The sequence below is a fragment of the Ciconia boyciana genome, chromosome 2 (genome assembly GCF_034638445.1).
Source record: "Ciconia boyciana chromosome 2, ASM3463844v1, whole genome shotgun sequence".
In the NCBI taxonomy this organism is placed as follows: Eukaryota; Metazoa; Chordata; class Aves; order Ciconiiformes; family Ciconiidae; genus Ciconia; species Ciconia boyciana.
The window spans coordinates 82243871-82269746 of record NC_132935.1 but is presented as its reverse complement, the minus strand read 5'-3'; the positions used below and the strand labels follow the sequence as shown (position 1 = coordinate 82269746).

At 38.3% G+C, this 25876-nt stretch overlaps 1 protein-coding gene across 7 annotated transcripts in view; it reads right to left on the bottom strand.

Moving 5' to 3' along the window:
- The window catches only part of TRIO (trio Rho guanine nucleotide exchange factor), a 258860-nt gene that overhangs the window by 70151 nt on the left and 162833 nt on the right, over positions 1 to 25876 (bottom strand). For all 7 annotated transcript variants that reach the window (XM_072853106.1, XM_072853105.1, XM_072853104.1 and 4 more), the window contains 13 exons: positions 23902 to 24096; positions 23675 to 23790; positions 23074 to 23140; positions 22186 to 22295; positions 21065 to 21134; positions 20644 to 20733; positions 18592 to 18684; positions 16322 to 16433; positions 14070 to 14260; positions 10648 to 10749; positions 9767 to 9909; positions 9051 to 9150; positions 721 to 964 (listed from right to left, as the gene is read on the bottom strand). In XM_072853106.1, coding sequence (XP_072709207.1) covers positions 721 to 964; positions 9051 to 9150; positions 9767 to 9909; positions 10648 to 10749; positions 14070 to 14260; positions 16322 to 16433; positions 18592 to 18684; positions 20644 to 20733; positions 21065 to 21134; positions 22186 to 22295; positions 23074 to 23140; positions 23675 to 23790; positions 23902 to 24096 — 1633 coding nt within the window. The remainder of the gene's footprint in view (positions 1 to 720; positions 965 to 9050; positions 9151 to 9766; positions 9910 to 10647; positions 10750 to 14069; positions 14261 to 16321; positions 16434 to 18591; positions 18685 to 20643; positions 20734 to 21064; positions 21135 to 22185; positions 22296 to 23073; positions 23141 to 23674; positions 23791 to 23901; positions 24097 to 25876) is intronic.

Here is a 25876-nt window from a genome sequence, read left to right as displayed (position 1 = left end):
AAAGTCCAGTAGTTTCAAATGAAGCAAACAAGCATTTTCTCTAATAACAAACTACTCTGTGAGCCTGGGGAGTTTACAGAGCCAAAGGACTACAGCACACCAAAGCCTTAAAAACTTTCAAAAAATTATCAATTTTTTGTTGCACCTTTCAGGGGCACGTTCTTTCATGCATCTGAAAAAACAAAGTAAGATTTCAGAGCTGCTTTGGGAAAAAGGGATGAATGTGCCACTGCTACTCTGGAAAACTCAGTTAAGTAAAATACAGAAGTCCAAATAGCCAGTTCCTGTGCCAGGGCATATGAATGTGTGTATTTCCATCACTGAGCCTGATGTCAGGACTTCTTACTGCAGTGTTTCTCAGAAGCCATTGATAGTACATGCTGGACATTTTCTTCCCTCCCCCCTTTCAGCACACAACAGGCACGATTTTCCTATCGTCGCAGCTTGATCTAACATGATATATAACTCTGTTGACCAAGACATACTTTGCTTAAAGCTCTTCCCTATCTTTGGCTGCATTTTCACTTAACACTGAGAATTGCTGACTGCTTATTTTGGAATAGACAGTGGCTGCAGGTTGCTAAAAGCATTGTGTTTTATCTAATTAAAAACTAGAACCCAAAACAGCACTAGAATACCAAAGTGCCTGTTTGCACAGTACTCCCCATTACCCCAAACTTGCGCTGCTGACAATGAGACTTTGTTTCCATCATTTCTTACCTTTGTGGTTAAAAATCCCCTCCATCTCCATACTACTGCGAGAGTGAGCAATGCAGAGGGACCCACAGGGGACCAGGCCTTCTGCAGCTGGGGACCGATCTGTGGTTCGAACCAGGCACCAGTCGGGCTTGTCATGGGGCCTCTCCAGGACCTCCACTGTCTGCCCACGGCGGATTGTCAGCTCATTACTGTTGCAGGCAGTGAAGTCGTGGATTACCACCGTCAGCTCGCACCCACCAGACAACTGTCAGGGGAAAAACAGGGAGAAGCCAGATGAATGCTCGTTATCAAGCCATCCGTCACGCACCGTTACCTATTTAGGATTCCTGGCAGGATTCGTATTTTGGATGAGATAGCAAGCTTCTGGGACTTTCCACATCAAGAAGAGATGGTTTCAAAATCAGGCAGTTCTGGCGTTTTAGAACAGATTTTTAACTCTGCTTGTCTCTGCCTATGTTCAAAGCACGCTGGTTGTGACAGTGATGGGCGGAGGATTTAAGCGGTTTTTCTTGCTAGACTGCTCCTTACCCGGAAAGCTGAAGTAGCAGTTGCTTCAGAATATGTTTTATGGGTGATAATTGGCAACAAAAAGCCAGCTATTACTAAATACAGTCACTCATGAGCTTCGTTATCTTGCAAATTCAAGGCAGAAAGAGGGACCTTTTTCGCATGAGCTTAGTGCCTTATTCCCACCCCACTCACAGTTTACTCTCTACATACACAGGTCACAAAACCATCCAGGATATACCATACATAATTATAAAAATCAGCATAAAGTTCTTCACATAAGTTTCCCAAATACTTAACTATTTGATACAAAATCCACACGGGCTTACAACTTTCACATTTTGCTGATTCCCCAAATAAAAACATATAAACTTGAATTAAAAGCATGCAAGCTCAGGGTTTTCCTCCCCCTCTTTGAAACACTTCATTAGAATTACTTTGCCTAAGCTTAAGTTTCCTCTCTTTGATTGTTTCATCTGCTTTGATGTGAAATGAAAATTATTATCAGAACTTTGCAAAGTTCCCAAGATTGCTCAGCGCCAGAGCACCCATCCAACTTAAGCAAACAGCCTGGGAATTCCTTCTCCTTCCATACGGCAATGGCGTTCCAGGCTACTTCAGCTTTTCATGTGTGATTATTTCTATAGCTCGGGCTGGTTCAGTGCAACATTCATATCAGATCTCAGCTGGCAGGCAACTTCTGTGAATTCAGTAATTTTGGACCAAGCCAGTAAACTTCAACTCAGCGAGGTAATCCTGCAATGCTCTGCACTGGCAAAGGAGGACAAATACCCCGTGAGAGTTCCAACTGCAGCAAATACAGAAGCATGTGCTACACCAACGTACTGCATAGTTCCTGCCACGTTATTTTTGACTATTACATTTAGGCTCTTCCATAGCTGCCAGCTACATCCCATGAGCTTTAGGAAAAGGAGATAAGAGACTGCATTGTTACTTATTTATTAGTTTTCATTACAAGCCTGGAACTGAAGCACCAGATAGAAACTTTTCCAGGATAAAACTGTTTGTTATCAAGCAAGAATTTGAGCAAATGACAAAACCAGCAAAACCCCAGTAAGACTCAAGACTATTTTCAATCTTCTCTTCCTCAAGCCTGCAACAAACAACAGGACATAACTCCTAGCAGATGGTCTGCAGTAACTCCAGAGCTTTCCCATGGTCTCTGCCTGCTAATCTCACCAGCTACCCTTGCTTCTGTGTGCACACAAAGAAAAAAAGTTTTCTTGGGGGGAAGCAGGGGCCAAGAAGGGCAGAAAAGCTCATGCATCTAGTGTTTAAGGAAGATAAATCAGGTTGCACCCATTTAGATCCAGGCTAAAAATTCATCACATTGCTTCTACTACATCTCTCCAGACAGCCCCAATACCCAAATGACTGGTGGGGGGTGGGTATATCTTCAAAACATGCTACCTCCTCCCTCATTAAAAAGTTTCCTGTTCCCTTACACTCTTTCTCCATATTATATTAGTTTTCAGTCCATGCAAAACTATGCCAAAGGGAATAAAGTAAAGAGCTTTCCCCTGTTTTCTGGTATTGATTTATGTTACAGCCTTCTTCAGAAAAACTCATAAACAATTGAAACCATCTGTATGCCTGATGGGGACTAACAAAGAAGCTGATGAAGTATGACTTCACAAGGTGTCCAATGCAGACCAAATTTTTCTCAGGAGAGTCCATATCCATCCCCAATCAGTGCAAGCACCAAGACAGTAACAAGTCGGCACTTTCCAGAAACTGCATCTAGTCTTTGTATTTTCTCCTAAATAACTACAGGAGCATAGCTTTGGTGCTCTGCTTGCTTTCCTGACCCTTCACTTCCTACAAATAGAGATTAAAATATACTTTGTGACTGGTGCAACAGCCACATGTTTTTTGATTTAATATAGATGTTATTTCTTCTCCTTCCCCTAATTAAAAAAACCACAATTCTCAGATTTTATGTTCACCAAGTATTTTATACAGGATTAAGCTAACGGAAAAAGCAAAGTCTGTCAGTGCCTACGTCAGAAACTATTAAAGTACAAAAAAATCCCACTCTTTCAGACTGTGTGGGAATCATATCCCAGCTGATCAGTATTCCACTGAAATTCAGTATTCAATCACACTCCAGTACAGTGTGTAAGATACTTCCCGCACGCCATTGTTAGTTCTACACCATCCTCAAACATGTACTAATGCTGTTAGATGCAACTTAGTGCAGGACTTCTCCACTGCTGCCTAACACATTGAAAACAATGATGTTCTCTACCCAGCACACATCTACGTCATCACGGAAAACTGACCAAAAAAAAAGGCATTTACCAATTTTCCCCTCCTTTGGGATAACCCTTCTTTCTCCCCACAACAGTTATGGTTAGGAAATGTTGCTTTCCTCTTTGTTTAATTGCTCATTTTCTCTCCATAACACACTTTCTGAAAGCAGTTTCATCTTTGGCACCGATTAAATGCAGTTGGACAGCAAGGAGTGTCTGTGATTAAGCACATTGCTCAACAGCTGTTGTTGGACAGCTTTGGCAAAGCTCTCTAGGCTAGCTGGAGGGAAGAGCAAGAGGCACAGCAGAACCGGGAGACTGACTTGCACTGAAGAGAAAAGAGTTACAAGCCATCTAAATCCAAATTTAGGCTGAACAAGGGCTTTATATACTTTATCCATCCTTCTCAAGAAACCCTTTATGTAAACTGAATTAATCATGCATGATAAAAATAAATGAGGCTATGTCTGAAACATGGAAACTGGAGAGACAGAGACGAGATGAGAAACAAAAGCCAGACAGAAATAGAACCGCAGATTAAAAAAGGCACAAGGTTTAATTAAACAGCTTATCATGGGACATACTGTCTTGCTGTTGCTGAAATTAATGTTAACCATCTATGTTCATCTCTCTGGGGCCCTTTAATCACTGTCACTTGTAGAGAGAAAAAAACCCAAAAACGGTAACACACTCACTGGCTGAATACACTCTTAGCGTAGGTTTGCTGAAGTCAGACACACCACACCAAGAGTTCATCTACCACCAGTACCTGGCAAGATCACCACTGACAAGAGTTTTGCCACATACAATGGCCTTTTACATCAGGCTATAAAACCTCCTCTTAGGACTGCAAATTAAATTTACTGTCTCATGGTAATTTTACATTGAGGAGAAGGGAATGGAAAGAGAGCAGGAAAGATTTCTCAATTATTTCAAGCATGAAAATCTTTAATCCCCTTTTAAAATGGAAACAAGTGCAGTGTGGGAGGAAAGAAATGGGAGACACACAAAAGTTCTGTCTCAAATAAAGAGTGTTTTGCTTTGACCAGGTAGCTGCCCAGACTTGGTTTCTGACTCTGAAAAGAGGTGTATACTCAGAGCCACGTCTAGTTTTTTACTAGCATTTTTTCTACTGGTGGGAGCCTTTTCTCTTCTGTGGTCTCAGCTGGCAGAACTAAATACTTGGTTGTCTCCTGCTGCTTCAGTCCTTTTTCTGTTTTCCAAAGTACTACACACAAGCTTAAAGAAGCATGAGAATGAAATACAACTTCACACAGACAGCAGTACAAAGTGTTACCAGCTGGGCACAAAAGACAATTTGTTAAAAATAAAATATTCCTCCGCTGACCACCCAGAGCAGCTAGCATGATTCCTACTACTTAGGATAACATCCTATGACAGCTCTTCTTCTAAAAGCCTCTCATCATCTCAGCTACCAAAATAGTAGTTTGGATTATTTCACGTTTCTGCCAGCTCACTTAATACAAGCATGAAAAGACCTATCTGACCTACATTGTTTCCTTCAGCCTCCCCATTTCATTTCCTATGCACTGGATCAAGTTCAAAAGACAACGTTAAAAATCAGATCAAGCTCTGAGGCTAGGAACTGTTGATAGGTGGAACGAATGGGCCAAGTGTCATCTCTTTTATTTGTTAACCACCTAAAATGCTGGCTACACAGCTACAGAAGGTGGATAGAAGGAATGCTGCGAAAGGTGAAGGGCAAAATATTTACTGAGAAGGGTACAATAAGAGCACTCATTCAGAAAACTGAGATGCTTTGATGGAGTAGAAGTCTTCCTCTCAAAAAATGTTGTATTTCACTCTGGACTCCGTTACAGCTTTCAGTACTTCAGGATGGGTCAGTGCTATGGATGCATTTAGCATGTCTTGCAATATGAAGATACACCCCATGATATTGAAAATAGGCTGGAAAGGGATCTTAAGTTACCTAGTCCACTTCTTTCCCTCTAGAGCATGATCAACTACATCTATGTGAATCATGATTAACATTTATCCAAACTGTTCTCAAAGATCTCCAGTTATGGAGATTCCCCAGCCTTCACAACTACTCTGCTCTAGGGCTTCACGTTTTCATACCCATTAAAAAAAAATATTATTGCAATCTTTTATTAAAGGTAAGTCCTTTGATCTCATCCCATCCACTGATAATATGGGTAAAAGACTGGTCTGTAACACTGTAGTAGCTTTTTTACACACTTGAAGACCTGATGCTCTTCCTCCTGCCTTTTTTCTTTAGACTCATTAGTCCCAACTCTATCTTGCCTTGGAAATTATGTTTGGTAGACATCTAATCAGTCTTTTTTTTTCTTCTTTCCCCTGGAACTCTTCCAATGGCCCACTAATTTGCTAAAATTCTGTACTCAAAGCTGGATGTGGTATCTAATAGAGGCCTTATGAGTACTGAGTAAAGAATAGAGGACTGTGTGTCCTGCAGCTCAGCATCCTATTTCTACAAGCCAATATAGGGCTGCTCCCCCTCCCCTTCATAATTGCATCATGTTGTTAAAATAATAAACAGCTTGTGAGCCTCTATAGCTTCTAGATCATCTTCTCAAAAACTGTTCAATACTCTCACTGTTTTCATTAGTAGTTAACTATTTCCACCTATTCACATTAGCTCAAATGTGTTCCTATTAAATTGCATGGTATTTTGCCAATTAATTTCTCCCATTTGCCAAGACGATTCTGAATTCTAATTCCGCTTTCCAATATAGTTTTCAGATGACATGAAGCTGGGAAGGATGTCAGCTTTATAAACATACAGTCTATTACATCATACCAGTCATTACTGAAAAGCAACATGCAACAGTGGATCCAACAGTCAAAAGTTACATTTCTAGCCCAAAAAGCCAGGGTGGAGAAGAAAAAAGCTAATCATGAAGTTATTCTCTCTTGTTAAGGCATCTCTAATTATGTCAGAAAACAGGATGCAAGGAAAGAAGCTCATCTGGACAATACTCAACCACTTACTACCAATGCTAAGGATTTTTAGCTCTTTCAAAGTATATCTCTGAGGAGGTCAGAAAGAGTATTGAGTTATAGATAAAGGATTTCATTCTTGATATTCTCCCTGTATCTTAGCACTTCTGACCAAAAATTTTATTTTAAAGGAATCAACTGTCTGAACATATAATTGGAGAAAATAAAAGAATGGTTTTACTTGGCTGTTGATTAGTATGACATGTTTGCTATTTGTTGTCTTTTCTTAATCACAGTAGTGGATATGCATGAACAGAAAAATGTTCAGCAACAGCATAATAAGTGATACAGTGCTAAACATTTTTACCACTTAATTAACACTATTTTAAATTACTTGATATTTTTAATGTTTCTCAATTTGGAATCCCAGTTCAGTTTGGGACATTCTTCAAATTCGACCGAGGAGTTCCACTGCTCCATCTGGCTAACCACATCAACAGCACCTAAAATCCCTAAAACTGTTTCACTCCATCTCTGTATGACATTCATACATACTTCAAGCTTCTAGGCTGAGAAAACAGAGTCAATTTTAAACCTTCAGCTGATGAATTTTCAACATACAAAGTGAGAGATTACTTCAGATTCAGCAAGAGTGTTAAGATACCCTACAGATTTCACTGGCCTTCTGCCTGTTACTGTTCCTTAATAATTTTTATTTTGTATTTTTAAACAGATTAAAAATTTTATCTTCTTAATGTATTTAACAAATCAAAACATATAATACAAACATTCTTAAAAGCTATTCTGCTAATTCACACACTTTTTAAAAGTGCACAAAGTAAATTTCTTCCTTGGTCGTACAATACATAGCACAAGTAACTTCCAGTGAGTCTCCCAGTTTTCAGTTTGTTTTTCTTGTCAAAGAAAAGTCTAACAAAAATTTTACACGCTAACGTGAGGACTCAAAACTTTAAAAACACCACTACGCTCACTAACTGACTTTAAAACTTAATTTGTCAGGAAAATATTTAAAAGCGTTCTCCATTCCTCCTCCTTTTAACTTAGAACTTCTGTTTAAGAGGTTGTTGGCAAGACTCCTCCTCATGTCAGATTGGAAGACAATCCTGAGGGCATTTCACCTGGCCAACTTTCTTAGCCATTCTCACATGATGCATGAAATATAACAGGAGGGGCAACGGGAGACAATCCATGCTATTCCCCAGTAAACTGTACATCACAGCCAGCAATCAGGGAACTCAGAGAGAGCATGTCTTGCTTTTGAGTGTGATAGATTACCAAACTCTTAGGGACACATAAAAAATGAACTAAACTGTTTGCTAGTATACACAACACAATTTTTGTAAATCACTAAATAGCTAAGTAAGAATGCAAAGAATAAAATAGCAAAACAAGAGTCATGGAAAGACTTTTTTCCTCTAACCAACCGTTTTTCCTACAGATATCCTTAGAAGAAACCACCACCAAAACTACAGACCACCTTCAGCACAAATGCACAAGGTCAAAACATAGGCTATTTTTGACAAATACAAGAGCAACCCTAAGCACCTTATACTTCCCTTCTTCTTTATTCCTCTTCTTTACATGGAAAAATTAAAACCATAGAGTTTAAGTGACATGCAAAAATACAGAAAACCAATTCTCTTTTAGATGACGATGGGAATGGTCAAAATATTACTCTGAGAACCTATTCACTTAGCTGTTGTAATATACTGATTCCTTACCTGTGTAGTTTGAGTGGCTCATCAGAACAATTTTACCCAATGAGGTAACAGGCCAGAAATCCCTAACCACAATTTCAAGTAATGTGCTATGCAGCTTCTATGTTTAACTCATTCTTCGGGTTGACAAACTTCTATTATCCATCTCTACCTCCCTCCAAGGTCCTAACACTTCTCACTTGCCAGAAATCTTCTTTCAATTCCAAAGTAACAGACACATTTCATGTAAGAATTTTTACTCTTTTGATGCCTATCTTTCTTCTACCCATGAGAAACTCTATAAGGATAACCCAGCCAGAATCTATAGGCAGAGACAGAGGAAAGGAAACACTAGCACTAGTATCATATGATAGTGTTGTGCGTTACTCCTCTTTAATATGGTGATTTACATCAGCTCTCATGCAGAAAGTGAACACTCTTACTCTCTAACACATGAACACTGGATAGTGTTTTTCCTTCACAAAAGTAACTGCGTGGCAACCACCAACCTCAAGCTAATATGAAAAGCAGATGGTATGCTTTCAGAAAGGCTGAGACCAACATGAAGAAAAATTCTGTGCATGAGTATCAAATTATATGGAAAATAAAACTTTGTTTTTAAACTCAGTCAAAGCTTTGAACAATCTGCAGAAGAGGGGGAACCAAAATGGTTTCAGTTTGGAACATAATTCCTTCATGACCTATTAAACAATCACCCCTGCTCCCCCATGGTATCAAGATATTTTCTCTATTGCATACAGCTATTTTTAAGAGATTAAATATTTCCATGCCTCCTCTCTGAAGGTACTAAGAACTAATCTTGGGTGCTAACTCACACTAAGGGATGAATAATTTGCTCTCAGAACAGAGCAAGACCTGGGAAACTTACCTTATCACTGTCTAGCGTGTTCTGTGAGGTTCGTGAGGCAATTGAAATAGTATCAGGTTGGCTGCTACCATCTCCCTGACTGTCCAGGTCCTCGCCGTCTCTGCAAATAATTCAGTTTTCATTACAGTATTAGCACTTATTCTGTAACATATTAATTCCCTACTTGCAACTCTAAAGAAGGGGCACCTAGACAGTGTGGCAACAGACACCAGCCAGACAAACTAACTGATGCAAAAATCAAATATTCAGCACTTAATACTTTCTTCTACACTTTAAGAGAACAGATTTGTTTGCTCAAGGTCTACATCATGTAGAACTAAGGCAACAACCAACCAGCCAGAACTATGGCAAGAAACTTGCATAGCCACTTAGCTAAAGCTAGCAAGCAGACTAACTACTGAGTCACACATGGTAAGCTCCATGAAAGGAAACCAAGGACCTGAATAACACATGCAGAATTGTAAAAATCTAAAAATATACAACTATGCCATAATGGCTGAATGTACAAAAGTCAGGGACTGTTCAGAGCAGAAATCTCAACAAATTCAGCATTGTAGGAAACTGGAAATTAATTATAAGATAAAGCTGGCCACAATGACTCCTGGTTTTGTCCGATTCACCAAAAGTCATTAGAAATTCAACACTACAGAGGAAAGAGTGCTGTTGTGTACTTAGAATACTTAAAATAATCTCTGATTATTTTAAATACTACTTACCTTCTTCCTTTCTGTTTTGTTGGTGGTGCCGTTTTGGGGATGTGGATTGGCTCTTTCAATGCTCCTTTCAGATGAATGGTCCTTTCTTGTATCACTTCCCGGATGTGTTTGATCCAGTCCTGTTTATTCTCTATACTGGATGCCTTTGATATGCAAAAAAAACAAAACCCCCACAATGGACTATTATAGCTGAGAAGATCCACAAGTACAGTCAGCTAATAAACACAAAGAGGAAGGCATAAAGAAGGACTTTGTGAATCATTTTTGAAAACTTGAACAGAGAAAAGGAAATTCAAGCTAGTTGTCTTCATTTTGAATCGCCAACACTACTTTACACTTCTCAACATTATTAATATTGTTCATTTAAAAAACATTTTATTTTAGATTCAGATTCCTCTTTCATAACTTGAAGGCTAAAGCCCTGTATGCATCTCATGCGAGACAGGGTGGATTGACTTAAAGAATTCCAGTAATAACACCTTGAACATTGGTATTTGGACTAGATGACCTTTAAAGGTCCCTTCCAGCCCAAACTATTCTATGATTCTATACCATGATTTGTCTGTGGCATATCAGTTGCTCTGTCAGCTAGTGGCTGAAGTCTTCAAGCTATAGAAATCCATGGTATCAAACTTCTTCCTACTCCCATTTGTGAAAGCAGGTTTGTTTAATCCTTCAGTAGACCACACAGATTCCCCTCTGCTGTCAAGCCATGTGAGTTAGATATACATCACATCCTTTACACACAAAGGAAAATTATCTGTCAGAAGCTGTCCCTCTCAGAGCAGGAAAAGTCATCACTTGTTGCCTTCCCAACAAGTATGAACAACAACTACAAGACTTAGTTGACCAGACTGTACAAGCACATCTGCTAAAATTACCTTGAGAACAATTTTGTTGTCTGAAGTTGGTGTTCTTCCAACCCATAGAGCAAACTTGCAGGGATCTCCTTCTACATGTTCTGTGACACCCAGTTCAGAAGTCTGGAATCAAGAAAAATTTGTTAGGACAACATGGCAATTTTTCTCAGAAGCCACAAAGGTATGCTGATATTCTAAATAATTGAGCTCTGCTATTTACAGAGATTTTTAGAAGCTTAAGTCTAACTCATATGCTAGAGAGAATCGTTTATTCTGGTGGCAGTGGTGGGGTTTCTTCAAAAAAGGAAGAATGGCAAGCTAAACACTTTTTCCTGTAAAGTAACAATAAACAATAGCATTTATAATCTGAAACACCAAATTGCTTATTTTACATTTTTGACTTGACAATAAAAGCCTTATAACTGTAAAAAAAGGTGCTTGGTAAAAAATAAGTGTTGGCTTATCTCCTCATTGATTTCCATCAGGGAATAGCCATTACTTATTGATTTTTATGTTTTCTTTCAGATAAGATATGCTTAAGAATTCTCTTGATATCTTCTAAAACTCTGATCTCTCTTCTGCCAGAAGAGCCTTTCCTAGTGTGTTTCCTTCCCTGTGAAACAGATGAAATAATTCAGAAACGCAGTTTCCCTGGAGAATTTTGTGGGACAACTACATTAACAATCAGTCTTTCGGAATGTTCTAATGTCAGACCTTAATAGCTAATAATCATCCAAAATGTTTTCACTTTCCACTGGAACAACATCTCAATCATGTGAATTGGCTTCCAGTTAAACAATTCATAGGCTCTGCTCCAAAAAAAAATTACAAACTAAGAAATACAGCTCAAACTACAAGAACCCTCACTCCAAAAGACAGCTGTTAAGCATTCTTACACTATTAGAAGCTGTATTTTTCCCCTCATACGCATCATCCCTAGCATATACACAGCTCATTATAAGAGATGTTGGATACACAGTACCTGAGTAAAGGTAATTTTTTTCTTGTCTCGCTTGGATGCCAAATGCCATCGCGTTTTGTTGTTTGGTGGTGGATTTTTTTGTTTTTGCCCTCCCCCCCCCCCCCCCAACAAAAACCAACCCAACACATCCAGCCTTTCAGCTTTGTTGTCTCTTTTTGGTCAAATGAACTCTTCTTCACTGAAATACTTAAAAGTCTGCAATGGGTTTTAAACTTGACTCACCAACAACTCCTATGTGTGTTAAAAAGCTTGTAAAATACTTAATCCAACTTTACATTACGTAACTCAAAGAAAACATACCCTACTGCACTGCCCAATATAAAGTCTGAATGGGCAAGATAGTACAGTTTTTAACATTGTTTATTTTTCAAAGCCTAGTAAATTTAGAAGCCTTCGTACCCTTGTGAATATTATTAATTTTACAAGGCACAACTGAGGAACAATACAGTAGAGGTCTGTACAGCAAGGAGTAGTAAAGCCAACATACGTTTTTCACTGTCCCTTTCAATACTGGTAGGCAAGGGAGTCGGGTTCAAAACCCAACACGCAGAGGTTGGCCTGTGCCCAATATGTAGTTGAGCAATACAGTTCTTTGCCAAAGGACACTGTAAATGCTAAAAGTCTGCATGAAGTCCAAGGATAAGCTCACGGTAGAGAAATCTGTTGCAGGTTATTGAATGCATAGAAACCACATTCAGGTGAGGAAGCCCCTCAACTTCCAGTTACTGGTGACTGGGAGAGTATTCTGGCAAAGTAACACCTGCTTGCCTTGTTCCCATAAGCCTCCTTAGGCATTTGCTTTTGGACACTTTATCTCTTGCCAAAGGAGTTCATTAACACATTCTTCCACTAATACAAGTCATGCCATTGAGTATCCTGTGCTGGAGAAACCATGATGGTCATCACGCCCAAAGTAAAGAGAAGGACCTCACTTCTCTAACACCACCTTCCAGAGGCAGGAGACAGGACTATGTGCAAAAGAGATCTTTAGCTCAAATCAACATGCTTTAAACATCTGTATGAATGCCTTTTCTAAAGATCGAACTATAAGAATTGCAATAATAGTAAGCTGCTCTACAGGATATTTTGCCAATAGAATATGAAGACAAAAAGATATGCTTGTATTTTAAAAATGAGGCACAATGAGAGTCTTCAAGATTTCCAGCAACTTCTCTACGACCCAAGGCTATTAGTAAATTCTTGCCAGAGGAACTGACAAGACAAGCTTACAGGACCCATTTTTCAGCTCTGTCTCTCCTCCCATGTAATGCCTTGGCAGCTGATATTACCCTCCAGTACACCAGAAGTTTTTTGTATTTCAAGTTCTTGAGAGCACCAAAGAAAGGTGTGATCAACAAAACAGCTGCAGCTCTGTTACCTGCTAGCTACCTTGTATCAGGAAGGAGAGCAAGTGTTGGAAATGAAGTGACAGAATATGCAAAGTAAGATAGGGAAAAAAGGGGTTTTTTTGATCCAACCTGCTTTACCAGTTCGGACACAGAGGTGGGAAGGGGGAAAGAGCAAAGGAAAAGGAGCTGAAGCAGGGAGAAAAGGCTCAGTATTTATACCATCTAGGCTTAGTCATATATCCCAACAGGATCAATAGAAGAATGTAATCTTTTAGAGCATGATTCTGAGAAGTAATTTCAAGTACTTGTTCTAAACCATCTAGCAGAAAAGCTAATCTTGCCTCCAACAGATAAAGAGCAAGCCATGGCAGACTGTCTTCTCACTTGGCTACCTGAATTTACAGTGTGTGAATACTGCTCTCACCCAAGTCATCCAATGAGACAGGAAGGGAAGGATATTAATTCCAGGGTCACATTTTGTAAAGCATACATGCTACAGATGAGGAAAGCAAGAGTGGATTTTTTTTTTTTAAATGGGGAGAAAAACATTTCCACCTTTACATCCTTTCAGTAGACCATAAGCGCTATAATTTTATTTACAAAATGTTATTGTAAGACTACTAGTCTCAGTAGACATTCTGGAATGAACTTTTCCATAACAAGGAGTTCTTGCCTTTCCAGATCAGTATGTGTAGAATATCCACCAAAATGAATCCTTAACATGGACATTACTACAACAGCAATAGTAAACAAGCAAGATGAAGGCAGCTTGTCAACTCCTTCCATCCTTCTACTTTATACAAATGAGCCTTAAAGAACCAGCAATCACAAGCACAATTAACACAAAATCAGTCCAGCCCAATCTTGATTTTCCTTGGTCCTGACACACAGCCTTTGTATTGACACATAGCCTTCAGTAGTTGCTTTCAGCCTACTCTTTCTCCTCAAAAGCATGACAGATTATAAGATTCAGTATACACATTCGAAGGCTGTTCTTTCTAGGCACTATAATAGGTGTTCAAGTTCTTTAGGCACATTTAAATCATCTGAGCTTATCCACAGTCTAATCTAGACAGTTTTCTAAATATGATCACTTGTCCTCCCATACTTACGAACAGTTTACTCTTGTAAATGTACTTGCTCCTTCCACTGGAGTCCTTTACTTCTTTACTGAAAACCAAGGACATCTCAAAAAGGAAAAGGTGCCTCTCTCTTCCCTTTCGAATTAGAGTTTTGGGGTCCCACACTTGGAAGGATTCTTGAAGGATGAGCTCTCCCTGAGATTCTATATTTTCATCAAAGCCTAAAAACCCAGGGAGAGGAAAGGTTCACCATGAAAAGTTGATAATATGAGGAAATTTAAAAGCACAGCTTCTGTTTATAAAGCAATCTATCTGATTTTTTTTCCAAATACAGATTGCAAAAGATGGGATTCCAAGGAAGCAATACTAAAAACAAGACTTGATTTCAACATTGCAATATTCTAAATGTAACTGTAGCTCAAGTTTATGTCTAAATTTAGAGATCCAACTGTTAAGTTTATCAACTCTTCTGGCAGTATTTCACCAACAAATGACAGATCTCCCTATGTCAGCTTCTGGTAACCTCTTCCGTGATGAAAATGATTTCTCTTATAAGCTTTCCTCCACTGTAGAAAGTGAGCAACTTGCAAGGACACAGAGAGCACATCAGGTTGTTCTGACTTAGGCAAGCTCCCAAATGCCACCTTCTCTGGTGGTACACCTTCCCTACCATGTATGCAATGAGCATGCAAACATGTTCCATTAGGAGATGAAAAAAGACAACAGCTTGGAGCTGTTGCCATGTGATCAGCCTGCCATTGAGTCACTCCAACATTGATCCACAACAAAGAAATAGCAGCTGGATTACTTATCTTGAGACATAATGTAAAGATGAAGATTATCAACAATTTTACTTCCATTGTAGTGGTACAGTGTTCTCCCAGTTTAATACACAGCTTCAGAGTTGCAGGGCAATAGAAATTAGTGTACCATACTCTTCTGAGTGGTATTAAACTGCATTTTAAATACAAACTGCTTGCCAGTATTCTCTGAACAGACAGCACCCTCCTTCTCGAGAAAACAACAGTTCTCACTGTTCTAAACAGGGCAACAGTATGGAGAGCATCAGAGGCAAGTTGCATCAGGATGTTCATTCAAAATCCTCTGGAGACATAAAAAGGAAATGTGCTCACTCACTATATTTGTCTAACATGGGATGACTCAATGATACACGTGTGATTTGATATAAAACCAACTTATGTAAAAGATTAGGGTATTCTCCAGAGTCGCATTCCCAGCGTTAAAAGATTACCACCAATGCTGGTCAGCATTTATACTAACACCGTCTCCTGAACAAGGCATTTGGAACTGATCCTGCAAACTGACCAACATTGCTGTTGTTCAAAATCAGGGAAGAAAGGTGATTTTGAGCATTCACGTGATTGAGGATCACATGTCAAACCAAGATGAGTTTAATAGTAACTTGCATGATACTGGAAATTCCATGACAAGCTCCGTTTTACTACTAGAAGGCAGAGAGATGGAAAAGGAATATTGACTAAAAGCACCTGTAAGTCTTTATTTAGCAGCTGCAATGTAAGGCGGCTCTGCTTTTATCTCAAAAAATTTCAATGCCAAAGAAAAACACCTTTATTAGTAAATGTATGATGGCACCATCATACATGATAACGTGCCAATTACAAAACAGATTTTGGCAGAAAGTAGTTCTAAGCATATAGAAGCAATTACATCCAACCTCCACTGCCTGCCATGAACACGATTATGATATTCTGGCTAAGGCTCAGGCTAAATTGGCTTATGCTGACATTTTACTGCCAGAATAGACATTTCATTTCAATCAGAAATCTGTTATGGAACAGGCAGCAAATGGATGTGAAAACGACAAACTTCTTGGAGGCAATTATTTGATACATAAATCAGCAAAATCACTCTTACGCTCCTCATATAAAGAAGCCAAGGATACTGGTTGGAAAATGTAGCCGAAGCTATTGTATCTGACCATTCACCTGTTACACTTAGGTGAGTAGTGGAAAACTGTTAGCCTACATATTTTTCAAATCTGCAGTAGCAGAACTATAGATCAGGATGAAAGAATATTTTAAAAAATTAACAAAACTGTACCAGTTGTCTGTCGTAATTTGTTTTCCTAAATAATTTTGCATTTTTATATACCTCCAAATAAAAGGCATATAAAATACAAACCCAGAGATAAGAAATGTTCACATTCTTCAGATCTTCTCAACATATAGTAATATAAAAAGTTATGAAACAAAGTTAATCTACAGCATATGACTGAACTGGAAAGCCAGTTTGAATCCTACCTTCCAGCATGCTGAGGTGCATGGCATCATTGGCTCGCTTTGGCACACTAAGCATCACCTCCAGGCCATCCTTAATCTCACCTTTACCTTCTTCACAGCATGTGAGCAGCTCCTGCAAAAGACGAACAGACACAAATACTCTCTATCGTGTGCTTCTACACTAATACGATGGACAACCAAATACTACTTCTAACAGGCGAAGAATCATTTTTGGCATATAAAATATTTTTGAACTTACTCTGCCAATGATATGAGAGCATACTTTGTATGCGTCATAAACTGTTCTTCAAGGAGCAGCCCAAGCTTTCAGTTAACCACCTCTAATTTAAACAAGATTATCTGTTTAATAAGAAATCTTTAAAAGTTACATTAAGGGCAACATTTTTTCTGATAAGCACAGACACAGCTATCAGATGCAGTGCTACATCAATGCCAAGAACAACACAGCTGCCAAGTCATGAAGATGGTGGAAAGCAGGACAACACAAAAGGACCACCTCCCCCCCCCCATGTCAATCTTTGCTCCACTGCACCAAAGACCTGCTCTGTACTACGGCTGATAAGAGGATTTACATTGCTTCATTTCACGTATTCAATGAATTACTCTATTCTGTGTTCACACAGTTAGAAGTATCCTACAGACAAAACTTTTGAATACAAACAAGCATTAACTAATGGACAGAAGTTAGAGAATGGAATATGCTGACACGTTGTAGTGGAATTTAGGGCGATGCAGTTCCCTGCCCATTCAACATCCCATAGATATTAACATAACAGCGCCTGAGCTGATATTCAAATTTCCTCATATCCTTTGAGCATTTGAACAGTATCAAGATAAAATGTAGCTTATGTAACCTAAAGGGCATGTTATGATGTTCTTTCTATTATTTCAAAAGGCCCACTTAATTAATTCCCTCAGGTTAAATTCCCTTTTCCTTTTTAAAGAGAAAGCCAGGTGATTCCTCCTATTATAATCATTACACTATTTTTATTTAACTACCAATACCACCATCACAGAAAAACACTACATCATCACACTTAAATTTTGCGTGACAACTCCACAGAAAAGTGCGTGTAACTAAATATCCTCCAGGAGGCACAGAAGATGAGCAGCTTCAATACCATTTGGAAAAATAAGCAGAACTTCTAGAACTGTAAAATGTTTCAGCTATCATTCAAGTTTTGGGCTCTCCATCTTTACATGCTTTACATTCTTTTCTTATAGGGGGGGAAAAAAAAAAAAAGAAAAAGAAAAGCTACCACCACATAAATCCATTTTACTATGCAGCAAAGCCATCTGGTTCTGCAAAGACTGGCGAAACTGATCTATTCCATCACTTCAATAATGTATCGGCTAAGGCATATTTACATTTTAAAAAAATAATTGTTGGAATCAATACCACAAAATTTCTGAAACAGCACAGCCTAGAGTATTTCTATAAGTTATAACTTAATCAAGTTGCACCTTTTTGCAAGGGGAGAACAGACAATATGTTTCAGTTAAAAATGACAGACTTGTTTCCATCCAACTTGACCTGAAATAAACTGCAATGTTTTTCAGAAATTTAAAAAACGATCGTACATGGCAGTTAGTAGAAAGGGGAGACACAGATCAGTTACAGTGCTTTTGTAGGCAGCTATTACAAAACAAGCAGTGCCAGCTAACAGAGACCCAGCACAGTTCAAGAACACTGCTGCTCAGTCAACAAGACATCTGTCCACTGAGTGAACGCTCTAACTACAGGTTTCCAAAAGTTTTGTTTATTTTAACAGCTACTATTTACTTGACATTTCCAGGCAACATTACAAGTAAGAACTGTTTGTGCAACAGCTCTACAGGTACTCAGTGTGTGTGTATATACACACATATATTTTTCTATATTTTATATTATAGTTTATATATATATAAATATTTTACAGTACTTAATACCATAAACATAGCTGTTATTTGTTGCAGAAACCGTTACAAAGACGTGCCTGTCTATATGGCCATGAATTACTTTTTTACTCTGCAAATGCAAATTATATTTTCTAAGTAAACATTAGTAGAGAGGTATCTTTTTGATTTACAGGAATCTGGACAAAATGTTGCTTATATATGCCTTCTTTCATTTTCAGTGGTCTCCTAAAAAATACCGCAGCAATATTTGAGGCTGCCCAGGATGCTGTAGTCTCAGAGTGCAGAGTAAAAAAAGCCCTCCTGATTTCAGCAAGACCTTTGCCTTCTTAAGAACAGCAGAATCAGATGGAGACCTTCAAATTAATACTGACCTTTAAAAGAAGCTGGTATTTTGTTATCCTTTGGACAGGTTTGATAAGGTAAGAGGAGATAGAGTTGGCCAGTCCATGTCGCTGTTGTATCTCCTACATGAAAACCACAAATATTTGACAACTGTGAGCACCAACACTCAGATATAGACTGCTTTGTGGGCTATGCAATAATATACGTTAGCTACAAATTCTATTTTAGCAAGGAGAAATTAAAAAAGACAAGATGACAAGATATTCCAGCCACAGCAAATGGTTATGTTGTGCATCTGCCTGCTCACTTTGTATAAACAAAAGATTATTCCCTCCAAGGGTACCTGTGAAGCATTTCAACAAACTTAAATACAGATAGCAATGACTAGGGATATTGAACATGTGGCAATGCCTTTTTTTAAAAATTAAAACCTGTATTTCTTTTGTTACTCGCAAGAGAGAAAAGAAAACAAATTTCAGTGCTCTGGGGAGCAGCCAGGACTATCACAGGAAGGCTGAGGTGGAGGTTTCTTAGCATCACCTGCTAGTTTAACTGTTAATAGTCACAGAAAGCATTTTCCCCACAAGGGGGAGCAAGAAGTAACATTTTCTAACTAAAGGAAAGAGGTTACCAAACACTTAAAGAGAAAACAGCCACTTATAAACAAACAAAAAAAAGGAATGACCTCTACAAAACTGAAGGAGGAAAACAGAATTAGATGGTAATTAGATGGGGCAATTACAGATTTCAAGTACTGATCATGGTTGAACTTCATGGCCAGTGCTTGTCATTTATAACAGTGTCGGATATATTTTAACCACACAATTTCAAACAGCAAGTTATGCACCATAGCTATGTGCTTTCTAACCATGATTACAGTATCAGAAATTCCCAAGATGGGATAAACATGACATTTTGACTTGGTCCAGTGGTGGACAACGGAAGCTCTTGAAGTTACCTGTGCACAGAATTAGGTCTTCACATTTCTAATCCACTTCAGGTGGATTAGGGGATGGAGAGCTCTGGATATACACTGGCTAAGACAGAGGGATCAAAGGAGGTGGCGGCAAGAACGTATTTCTAATATAGTTTTATCGGAGCCCTTTGTTATTTTTTAAAATAGTATTTAGTAAATTTTATTTGAATTTTTTTTTGTCATATCTGCCTGATTTTCTGTAACTTACCTGCTTTTCTTCAAGCACTGAAAAAACTTAACAGAGGCTTCACAGAAAGGCTTTACCGTACAATGTTTAGAATCCACATCTACTCAGTGATAAGGCTTTTGAAATTAAGCCCAAGAGCTTCAGGGACTTTTTTGTTTGTTTTTTATTATGTCCTTCCCTCTACTTCTACAAACAATTCTGAAAAAATTTGTGGTGTCACTACACAGCTAGTGGCTCAGCACAGTGGAGCAGGAAACAAAAAGAAGTAGAGAGCACTGTAATTGAATCAGCTGTAAAGACATGTTCAACCAAAGCACCCCAGCAAATGCACTAAGTCCTTCAGTGTGGCCAAAATTCCCCAGGTAGCACAGTTCCCTAAAACTTCAAACATCTGCTACTTTTGGTCCTTTCTTAAGTGGACTATTACATGTCGACCAAGTAACATAGGAACTGAATGAGCAAGATGGGTGGTTTATCAGCTCTGAACAATGCCAGTAAACTGAATTACCACTACATTTGATTACAATTTAAAGGTGCTCCAACAAATTTAATAGATTTCCATCTTTATTACATACAATGCAAACTAAGCACATCAAAATGCTAAGATTTGCAGAATGTGCTTGTGAGAGCTGAAGATTCATGTCTCAGCTGTTGCTGCCTGAACCTGCTTCCATTTCTGAACTGCTCTGACATGTGACAGCAACTTTTTACATTTGATTTGACAGCTTTATGAGACCAACTAAGCAATATAAGTTAACCATGTGAGATGTATGATTGATTTTCTTAAGCTGACACTACATTGCAACATTAGTACCGGGAAACTTGCATTTTCTTAAGAAATTAGGCACTCAGCATAACTACAAGTACATTATTCAAACTGCCAAGGCATACTTTTAAAGATGGACACAAAGTACTTACATCAAAGTATGCTCCTGCATGTTCTAGTATCAGCTGGGTAGAATCCGGCTTATTTTTACAGTAAGTAACATACATTTGGAATTTGTCTGCCTGCAGAACAAAATGCAAATTTACACAGGTTATCAGGGAGCATAATTTCTGTCTCAAGAAGTTTTTCCACAGTTATCAGAGAGCATATCTTCTCTCTCAAGAAATTGAACTATACAGAATTATTTTCCCATTCAAACTAGTGGCATAAGAAAATCCATCAGGCAAGTAAGACTGAAAACAGCAGCAATGTATGCAAAAGTAGATTAAAGATACACACATTTTTACTCAAATTTGAAGGAAGAGGTACTTTTACAAATTCTACAAATTTAATCCTTCCCTTCATGCTTCCTATCTCCCTTGTTATTTCTAAACATAAGTCTGACTTCATTACCCATGTAACAAAGCAGTGTCCAACATCTTCTGGTAACTGTTCATATTTTTCCAGCTCCTTGAGGAATATACTATGGGTAGAAAAGCAGAAAACAGTATAATGAAACATTTAGAGCAGCTGATATTGATCTATTGTCTATGAATAAAGGCAGTTAGAAAACTTGCTGTAATTCATACCAACAGCATGAGTTAAAGAAATAAAGATAACAGAAATGAATAAAAATGTGTAGTCACAGAACTAATATAAAATGTAATCTAATACAAATTCTGATGTGAAGATCAGAAATTGATCCAGAAGACATGCAGTTAACACATAAGAGTACACGGATTTAATAAGTGCTGTTGTTCTCCATCAAGAAGGTTTCCTACTGTTTCAGTTTCAAAAGAAGTTTAGCCTTCATCTCAAGAGAAAACAGAGGTAACTTGCTTTTTGGATGCTCAAGTTAACACAAAACATAGAAAGGAACGTAAAATCAGGTTCTAGAATATGTTAGGTATATTTTATTACTTAAAAGAATCATAACCCAATACAAACGCCAATGAATTAACAAAGACAGAAGATTCAGAGCAAGAATTCTGTATACACATCTGCCTAGGAACCATTCCACTCAGAAGAAACATAGTGGACAAGCCTCCTTCATGCTCTGTACTCAAGTAAATGTAACAATTGAGGGGCATCTCCACAGAATCTTCTCCACAGAGCCAAGGAAGAGGAGGGAGCCCTACTCTTTCCCACTAGCAGTTGCACTTGGAAATCAGGAATGAGGGTTCTGAAGGAATGACAGAGTCTTAAATTTATGTTTGTGCTATACCTGCATTCTACTGAATTCAGTGGTTTCCATCTCTTTAGGACAACTGGAAAACCTACAGCAAAATTTTAATGTATCCAAGTAATTTCTTAAAAGCTGAAAGATGTTCAAGACTGAAAAAGTTTCTAATGGTGTACCTACCTGGCTGCAAAAAGCAACAACTGAAACAATTTAGCAATGCGAGAAGATATCCTTTAGATTTTTTTTATGGAAAAGCGTCCATTATTCATACACACAATATTTTCACTAGGAAATCCCTCAGGTCATCATTTGGATTTAGCAGTAATATGGAAATGGAAGATAAGTCACTCACTTATTGTGGAACTCATAGATTTCCTGCATGTTTCCAAAGATAATGTGTTCTTTGTTTACAATACCAGGTGGGATCTCCTCGACTCCGCTTGTCATTTCCCATAGATATGTCTGCCCAGAACAAAAAAGATGCATGAAAAGTCATGATGAACTCCGAACAGAAGCACTCAGGTACCTGTAAGCATGCATTCCTGGAGAGAAATCGGGGAAAGATCACGCATCATCATCATCTCCAATTGTGACAGTACCTGTTGTGTCAAATATACCTTGTGATTTTGACACTAAATTCCAAGTTCTAAAACTGACAATTTAACATAGCCCCTGAGACTTCATCATTTAAAACGCATAGTGTTCTTGACAACCTCTAATGCTTCAGGATATTCCTTATCAAGGTCATGACTGCAGTCTAGAAGTTCATGCTTTGTGCAACAGCTAACAGTGAACATTACTTGCTTCAGCGTAACAATTACTGGGCACTTTTCCATGGAATCTCTCTGAATTTCTATTAAAAAAAGTCAGCTAGTAGCAGAACATGTGATACAGATAACAAGAGAATTAGCACAAGCTCTTCTCTATTGCTAGCAAAGCAAATAAAGTAAAACCCTCCTTTCTCCCTCCCCTCTCTAAAACAAAAAAAACCCCATGTGTTTATGAATCAGGAAAAGAGCAAACACTGAAACTCAGTACTGACAGAAGCAAAACATACAGGATGAATTCTGAAGTGGCTGTTATCAGATGTAATTCTAAGTTTCTTCTTAATAGCAGACAAGATACTTAATTTGGTCCTATGACTGCAAACCAATCATGCTCGGCTGTTAAAACCAGAAAGAAACAGAAAGCAATGGATTGAATCCTGTCTTCAAAGATTAGCGAAAAAAAGAAAACTTACATCCATGCATTCCCGGAGGTCTCTTACGTAAGCCTTTTCTGTCTGAATTAGTTCAGCCATAATGAACCTTAGGTGACAACAGAAAGAATAATCAAATCTCAGTCTGTTAGATCATTATGAATGCATAATAACCAGAATACATCTTTCTCCTCATCAGCTTTTGCTTTTTCCACTGCTGCAAGAAAAATTTGAGAACTGAAGAGAGACGACAGATGAAGGAAACATAAGAGGTAACATGCCTCCTTTACTAACCAGCGCAAAAAGAAATGGGGAAGGAGAGGAAATTTCTTCTCAAATGCTTTTCACTTGCTAGTCATTTAACTGTTGTCCTCCCTCCTCCCCTTACACATTCATTACACATTATTTCTAAAAAGCATCTTAAAAGAAGTCTAACGTAGTTTTGAAAGTTTAAGATTCTGACATGCTAGAATTATCTGTGAGAACAAGCATGTGAATAAAAGGCAATAGGAGCTATTGAGCAATATCACTCTCTTTTTACCATTTATCCAATTTCTAAGCTGCCAGACAAGCCATGACAGTTGTTTCATTATGAGGATTGATTTATGCATTCTCATTGATTATAAATAAATAAATTTATTACTCTTTCCTGCGGGCAGACTTTCGTTTTTCTTCGTTAAGCTCATGAGCAGCATCACGCAGTTTCACCTCTGACCCAGGGACACTGGCTGGGATTATATCCAGCTGCAAGCTTTTGCTCTTTATTAAAGAAAGGAAGAATTGATTAAGGGAGGAGAAAGGAGAAAACAATAGCTAAATCAAATGCAAGCAAAACTTGCATGTCTGTCATCACACTCGAATTTTTCTTACCGATTTATTGGAATCGGAGGAAATACCCAGAGCTTTCTCTAAAGAGGTCCTGTATTTCTCCATGCGCAGGGAAAAGTCTCTGTACCTCTTATCCACTGCTGTGACACATTTTTTAATCTCTGTTGCATGAGCATGCCCTTTTTCACAAAAGCCATCAGCCAGCTGTATCAACAACTTCACCCTCTCTTTGGTTTGCTATGAAAACAGGAAAATATCGAACAGTTACTAGCTCTACCTGTGATGAAGGGGATCTTTTTGCTTAACCTTCTACTAAGTGCAGTTGGACAAGCCATTAAAGAAGCTAGCTTCCTTCCCTCTCCTCCCAGCACTCCTTTAAGCAGATACTGTTTTCTTAATAAAAATAGCACAAGATGAATATACATTTCCTTGGGTTTTATTATTACATGACGAGAAGCAGGTTGTTTATTTTTCTTTCAAAAAATGTGCTCCATATCTAACCCAGAGATTAAATTCTGCTAGGCAAACTTTTCAGAGCGTGGGTATCCTCCTCGCATCAATACAAAGGGATTTTGATGCCAAAGAGGTATCAAAAGTCTTTTGTTCATTACCCCTGAAGCACTGGTATTGGGCCTGGCCCTCAAGAATCTACTTACTTTAGACATCACTGAAATGTTGAGATGGACATAAGTCTTGTTATGTGCTTTACACTTTAATGGATTAAGACTATATTCTTTAGATCTTTTTTATATTATGTTGTCACACAGTTGTTTGAGAGAAACTAAGAAAACAAGTAGCCACCACCAAATCTGTACTAAGTGCTTTTCCCAATTAACAAGCTGCCTAAGAGTATGCACTTTCTTTCATGTATATCATAAATCACCCACAATGGATGAGTTTATACCTCCATCTCTCTCTCTCTGATACCATGTCAGAGTAAAGTGTACTGTCAGGGCCCTTGGTAACAGGGAGTTAAGCAAATCAGTCAGTAAGAACTTGACTTTTTCTATGTCAGCTGGAAAATCAACAGTTTGTCCTTTTTTAAAAAAAAAAATATTTTTTAATTCTTTTTCTTTCCTAATGGTCCCTCATCTGAGCATTTCTTTTCACTATGGAATTAGCAAGGGCTAATACATCCTCCCAAAAGGTAGCAAAACGCCAAGGGAGTGGCACTAACAACATCCTTTCAAAAGGGGCACCCACGTCATCCGCTGACTGACAGAGGAAACAAGGGGGGCAGTGGTGCTCTGCATGCTGGAAGGGATCCAGCAGAACAAAGGCTGGATTAAAGATTTTAAGTTTTTTGCTTAAAGTTTTTAAGCAAAACTCAGAAGGAAGACAATCTGGGTTTGAAAAGCAAAAGTGATCTCTGTTCTTTCTGGATTCTCTTTTCTCCCTTCCCACATGTCCCACGACCAGCTCCATCTCCAAGTCTCTTCTCTTCTGAGGTGGTCCTTCAGACAAATGAACACTTGCTTACTTTCTTGGGCTCTATTATTTCTCTATGAAGACTGGAGAGCCAAGATGTGGAAACAGGTGACGGTTTGAACAGTTGACAAAACGAAACACAGACAAGGTTATGTAAGCTCAGGTACTTCAGTCATGCACTGGTTGCCTGTCTTTCACATGTGAAAACTTTTAAGCCTCACAAGTGACATCTGCACCACTATATAGGCCTCCAGAGATGCAGAAAAACATAATGCTGCCATGGCTCAAAAAGTTACAGCAGAATCACACAATACCTTAATAAAATAAGTAACCTAACAAGTAAAGCTTTAATTTTTCTACTATCTTCTAATTAAATCACAGCTGAATAATAATATGCCTTGTTGTATTTTATATCCTAAATGAACTTGCAGTAACTCATAGACATGAGGATATAAAAGTAGAAATCAAAGGCCCTGCAAGGTTTGTAGGTTTTTAAAAAACATTTTTAAGCTATCTCACCACAATTCTGTCATAAGAAATCAACTGCACATAGGGCTGATGGAGCTCTCATAACAGTGATTATCTTCTA